We start from the raw sequence: 6883 nt of genomic DNA on the forward strand, positions 1-6883 counted from the left end.
TGTTAAGTGGTGGAACTGCTAAAAGATTTGCAATTCCAAACAGCCAGTCTTGTGATTTACACACATTTGCTGCACTGCACAGCCAGACGGGGCATACGGAGTATCTGATTCATCTTCCTGGTTCCACAATGCAGCTTCCTTTTTTACTTCTCCACCTTCGCAGTGGAAAGTGAATCCACATCAACACTTCTGTCCACTGAGCAGAGAGCTGACCAGCAATAATGTTTAAAGAAGAACTCCGGGCAAAATTTGTATTACCCTTTGTAGTGGGGCTACCCTCACACTGCAGGGTTAAGTGCTCGTTTTGTCTAGGGAGGAAAATAATAAAGTTAAACTCACCTGATCTTCCGAGCTGGCCGGCTGTCTTAGCGCTCCCTCCAGCCTGTCTGCTCCTACACTCCAGTGATGGTATGTCCCTTGGCGTCCTCACATCCAATATGCTGTGCATAGAACGTGAAGACTCAGGGATCTTAGACCAATGCAGTGGAGGGGGAGAAAGGCTCCAGGGACCGGGCTAACAGCAAGCTGGCTTGGATGATCAGGTGAGTATACATTTTTTACTTTCCTCCCTATACCAAAATGAGCAGTTAACCCTTTCTGTGTGGGGGTAACCACACTGCAAGGGTTAAAAATAATGTTTCCCTGTAGCTCTTCTTTAACCATCAAATAGAAATAGATTTCCTAACCCTTTTGTCTTGAATTGTATTGTAACTGTGACGTCTTTCTTTATATTGTAAATCACTGTGCAAAATGCTGGCGCCATATAAATCCTGAATAATAATAATAATAATCATCTTAGTGACCAGCAGAGGTGTGTATCACCGGAATAACTGGCCAAAGTGACAAATCCTTACAAATAATGTTATTTCATTTTAATGTGCAGCTTGATATGCTCTAATAGCAGCTATTATAGTCTAAGCAAGGTTTCCCAGAGTCAGTTGGCAGTTATTTTCTATGTGATTACCATAGGGTGCATCCTCTTTAAACACTTAGGGGCTAATAGCTTGAACCCTCTTTAAAAAATAATGGGCGTATAGGGTGAATCCTCTTTAATTAATAATGGGTGAATAGGGGGAATCTTGTTTAAAAAATAACAGGCTACAAATATAACACATATTTATTTGTTATATATTTTTCCTTTAGATTGTCTGTTTAAAGAAAAACTTAATAAAAAGTATCTGATTAAAAAATAAATTAAAAAATAATGGGCTAATAGGGAGAATCCTCTTTAAAAACTATGCGCGATTAGTCTGGCTGAGCATTCAGCAAGCATTCAATGTGCAAAAGTGCACAGCAAATCCTATATACAATATATATATATATAACGTCAAAAAAAACAAAAACGCAGTATTGCAGTGTGCATTGATACCTTTCTTATTGGACTAACAAAATATATCAAAGACAAGCTTTCGAGAGTAACACGCGGTGTAAAATTTGTACAGCCCTTATGTGTATTTTATGCATTTAGCACTTCATGAAGGGCCCTTATCTCAGGCATTCTAGATAACAAATCTCATTCCTTTTATGCCAAGAACAAGATGTTAATTTATCAAGATGAAGATCTTTTTTCATCTAGATTCTACAGTCTACTACGATGATAGCCAAAAATTAAAAACAAGATTTTTAAATAAAAAACGTAGAATATCCAAAGTTTATGTGTGTGTGAAATATGCCCTTTGTACTAAGGGACTTTCCTCCATGTATTGTGTAATCATACTCCGTACATCGTCTCTGCTGAAGTCCCTTTATCTGTATATTTGTAGTGTAAAAGGTTGAATGGGAATCGGTTATCTTTAGTCTTCATAAACTAAGCAGGAACTTGGTAGGAAAAGGAAGCACCAAACTGCTGATGAGAGATAAACTGGACATTGTAGTTCAGGAGAGAGAAAAAAAAAGCTACTGAATGGAGCACTGAAGTCAAATGAACACCAGTCTGAAGGGACAGAAAAGACAAGGGAAGCCGTGGATGATAAATAAACAGAATATTTTGTAGGGAAGAAAGCAAAAGAAAGAGGAAAGGGGGGTATGTGGATATGGGATGGGGATGTATAATATATCTGTATGGGGCCTGGAAAGAACCCAAGCAGTCCTTGGAGACAAAGATGAAACAATTATTATTATACAGGATTTATATAGCGCCAACAGTTTGAGCAGGGATTTACAATATACGGAAGAAATTACAATACAATTCAAGACAAGATTGTAAGGAGGGCCCCGCCCCTGAGAGCTTACATTCTAAAAGGGAGGGGCAAGTGATACATTAGGAGGTAGCTGTGTGGGGATGAATTGTTTGAGAACGTGATGGTTGAGTGGTTGGGTTGAGGTGGGATAGGCTTCCCTGAAGAGATGAGTCTTAAGGGATCGCCTAAAGGCAGTCAGAGTGGGAGATAGACGGACAGGTTGGGGTAAAGAGTTCCAGAGGACGGGAGAAGCTCTAGAGAAGTCTTGGAGGCGAGCATGGGAGAAGTTGACAAGGGAGCTGGAAAGCAGGAGGTTTTTTGAAGAGCGGAGGGGACGGTTAGGGTGATACTTTGAGACAAGGTTTCAGATATATCCGGGGGCAGAATTGTAGATGGCTTTGTAAGTCGTTATTTAATTAAATGAAAGGAGTAAAGATAGCTATACACAGCCCAGTTTTCTCTCATTTAGTCTGTGAGCTGAAGAAGAGAAAATCAATTGATTGAATGGACGAATCTCCACTGGTGGCTATTTTATTCAGGCAGCTGCTCTACCCGTGGCTGTCTAAATTCAGTGGCAGTACTGAACAGAGACTGCATCTTATAGGATGTAGTCGCTATTCAGCTGATCATTTTCCATGCAGCTCAATTTTTAAATCAACTTTTGTGGGGCTAGGACAGGGGTGGGCAACAGCGGCCCTCCAGCTGTTGTGGAACTACAAATCCCATGAGGCACTGCAAGACTGACAGCCACAGGCATGACTCCCAGATGCAGAAGCATGATGAGATTTGTAGTTAAAGCACAGCTGGAGGGCCAGAGTTGCCCACCCTTGAGCTAGGAGGTGCTTGCAGGGCCACCCACAGCTAGAAGTTTGGCTGATTCCTGCTCTCTATAGCCCTCTATAGGAGCCTTTAGGAATGTACAGGGCTGAAGAACTGGGGGAAAAAACCATTCAGGAAAGAAATTCCCTTTTTTTGGATTATAAACACAATTGGAGAATCTAATTTAGACGAGTGTGCATGAATAATAAAATATCTGCATCATGAATCAGGGCAAGATCTAAGCTAACAGAGCTGTGAGCTTGATGAACCTTGGCTAGTGTGATTAACCTTGGCTAGCCTGTGATAGAAACCAATATGGCCAAGCGAATCTTTTCATGAGATATATTTAAAATCCTACCAACAGCCGCCCAGCAATCTCACCTGTCGCTGTTTAGATCCACCACTGTTACATCGTAACCGAAGGATGAGGCCAAACCTTCCCCATGGAATATAAACTCTGGAGACAACATCCTTTCATTGGGAGGATATTTCTTCAGGAGCACAACGGCTCCACTGTGATTGGCTCTTGGAGCCCCTGCTACAAAGGTCATTTCTTCTTTAGAGGTTATTCCTCTACCGCTGTCCAATGAAAACCCTGGAAAGAATCATACAACAGTAAGACACAATATAATGATAAGAGTAATAGCTATGAAGATACTAACTATGTAATGTTGTGTGGACCAATAACCAAATCACAATCAAATAAAAGGAAAAGGGAACGTGATATGATGAAATGGAACATGATTCTACCATCTCACTTGTCCTTGGGTGCGACTGTGATATATTGCAGTCTATATCTTACACAAGTTTCTTTTTAAAGACAAAACTCTGGGCAAAAACAAACTTACCCTTGGAGTGGGGCTACCCCTGCACTGCAAGAGTTTACTGCTCGTTTGGTCTAGGGAGGAAAATAACAAGGATTTACCAGCCTGCCTCTTCCTCCACTGTAGCAATGGTATGTCCCTCGGTGTCCTCATGTTACATAGTTACATAGTATTTGAGGTTGAATAAAGACATTAGTCCATCAAGTCCAACCTATTAGGATGTTCAATACACATTGTATAGATGTGGTGATTTACGGGACCTTAGACCACTGCAGGGGAGGAGAAGAAAGGCTCCAGGGACCGGTCTAAGAGCAAGCCGTCTCTTTTTAGATTGTAAGCCCTCACGAGCAGGGCTTGTCTTGAATTGTATTGTAATTATAATGTTTTCCCTATATTGCAAAGCGCTGCGCAAACAGTTGGCGCTATATAAATCCTGTATAATAACAATAATAATAACTTTCCCTGGAGTTCTTCTTTAAATGCTTGTCTTGTCTAGGGGACTCACATTAGGCCCCGTTCACACTTAGCGATTTATCGCACGGTAATTCCCGCGATATCGCGGCTGTTTACCGCGCGATATCGCTCTCCAATGCTTGGCAATGAGGTAAAGGGTCCTGCTATAGCAGGTCGTGCGTCGCTACAGCAGGACCCTTTTTGGAGCGGATTTTGCCGCGACTCGAGCTTGCTCAATGCAAGCATTTGCGCGATATCGCGCGACAAAACGCGTGATATCGCGCATAATGCAAATCGTGCGACAAACGCGCAATTTGCGAATCGCGCAGTGTGAATGGGGCCTAAGGCTGCGGGGACCGGTCTCACAGCTCACAGGGAGCCAGGATCAGGTAACTAATTCTTCATTCCAGCCCCTAGAGTCTAGACCAAAATGAACACTTAAGCTTTGCAGCGCAGGGGTAGCCCCACTGCAACAGTAAGTTGATTGTTTGCCCAGAGTTTAAAGCCTATCTCCAATTAAAATCAGAGCCCATAGCCCAGCATTATATGTGAGGACACTGAAGGAAAGTCCATGAGCCAGAGCAGAGGGGAGAGTGGTGAGCAGGGACAGACAGGGAAGCATAGATCAGGTAAGTAAAAGTCATTAACACAATACCTGTAGGCCGGGTTCACACCTAGGTGGTTTTTAACAGTTGGAAAAGTGCTTTTAAAATGTCCAACACAAGAAATCCCAGGATTTTCAGTGGCTCCTGTTCACACCTGAGCAGCATAACGCCCCAAAAGGTACATGAGCTTCTTTGGCCTGGTTAACAGCATGTTTTTGTCTCATAGATTTCAATGGAAACTCCCGAAAACGCGTGGCAGGAGCATGTTGCACATTTTCATGTGCATTTTTGCGCAGTTGCACGCATGTTTAAAACGTGCTACATGTACGAGTGTACAAACGCGTGTCACAATGTGCAAAACGCGCATAAACTTATAAATAACCGCACACAAAAACAATGCCGCCTAGGTGTGAACTCGGCCTTATGCATTTGGCTGCCACTCACATCTGCTCCAGATTCCCTCTGCTCCATTCTTCATAAATTCCCCTCATGCTATTTTCCCAACAATATTCTAAAACTCTATGTTATTAAGGGTTGTTTTAGGATTCTGGAATATTTTGGACAGCACGGTAGCTCAGTGGTTAGCGCTGAGGTCCCCAGTTCGAATCCATGTTTGGCCAGGACACTATCTGCATGGAGTTTGCATGTTCTGCCTGTTACTCCAATTTTATTCTCACTCTCCAAAGACCTGCTGGTAAGTTAAATGGCTCTAGTATGTATTCATATGAGATGTGGACCTTAGGCGGAAAGCTCTTTTAACCCTTTCACTTCCAGAGCCGTTTTTGCTATATATTTTTTTTGCACACATGCTATAATCCACATTTAAGGCCTGAGAATTACTTAAACTCCCCCTCAGAATTATATATTTCCTGAAAACAGAGACCCTGTAGAATAGAATGGCGGCAGTTGCAAACTTTTATGTTGCATGATATTAGCATAATTCTTTATCAAATCCAAAACACAATGCACAAAACCACAATATAATATTTTTTTGAACGGTATAAAATATGGGGCTGTGCCGAGTACATAGATACCCAACATGCCAAGCTTAAAAATTGCATTTGCCGCTTGGAGTCATGTTAACAGGACCATATGCCTTATGCCGCTGGCAGTGAAAAGGTTAATGGCCGGGACTGATGTGAATGGACAGTATGTAAAGCATTGCATGGACTGACGGCACTCTATAAATACCTGTAATAAATAAACCAATTGTGCATATGAAGAGCAATGATCTGTGTGAATGTGATGCATCATGTCGGTGAATCTTTCATAAGGTTGCCCTTTGACTTGGTGATATCAGTAGCAGTAATGGGCAAGGTCATGAACGACGATGTTACGTAAATGGTTTCACCGAAGTGTTCTGACTCCATGCACAAACCTAAGTAGCTATTGGTTGTGACATCTAAGATGTTGTCGCCCCGGAATCGCGGGGGTTCAGATTTGTACAGAAACTGATCGGGATCAGTGCTGGACACTGTAGTCATAAACAAGAGACCTGGATGTGTTCAGAACAGCAAGAAGACAGAAAAAGAGCAGTTTGGTGAAGGTCACAGAGAGAAGCAGAGAGAAGACGTCCGTGTTCTTAAAACATTCCTCATTACCTTGTAACTTATCCTGCAATTCAATTGGATGAATGCAACAAAATGACATATACAAAAACATAGACATTGGCAGAAACAAATGCAGCTAAAGCTGAAATCCAGGCAGATATAAAAGACACAAATAAATGCTGCTCTGTGTTCGATATTATATATAACATTTATTTCTTAAATACAAGCAGTGGAAGTACCTTTAGTTGGCTTGGTATCAGCCTCTTAAAGCACTGTTTATAGCAGAGCTCAAAATGGGAGGGGAAGAAGCAGCACAAGGTGCCAATCAACTGCTCTGCAGTGCTTACTTACTCACAAAGAATATGCTGATAGGAGGATAGAGTTGAGTGATATAGAGATGAGCTCATTAGCCTGCTGCTTTTCCTTCACTGTCCAGTCACAGACTGGATGGG

At 42.0% G+C, this 6883-nt stretch overlaps 1 protein-coding gene across 1 annotated transcript in view; it reads right to left on the bottom strand.

Annotated features, from left to right (window-relative positions):
• The window catches only part of ITGA6 (integrin subunit alpha 6), a 78758-nt gene that overhangs the window by 29523 nt on the left and 42352 nt on the right, over nucleotides 1-6883 (bottom strand). The window contains exon 6 of the mRNA XM_018572535.1: nucleotides 3381-3594. Coding sequence (XP_018428037.1) covers nucleotides 3381-3594 — 214 coding nt within the window. The remainder of the gene's footprint in view (nucleotides 1-3380; nucleotides 3595-6883) is intronic.

Source organism: Nanorana parkeri, unplaced genomic scaffold, assembly GCF_000935625.1.
Source record: "Nanorana parkeri isolate BGI_ZX_2015 unplaced genomic scaffold, ASM93562v1 scaffold44, whole genome shotgun sequence".
Classification (NCBI taxonomy): Eukaryota; Metazoa; Chordata; class Amphibia; order Anura; family Dicroglossidae; genus Nanorana; species Nanorana parkeri.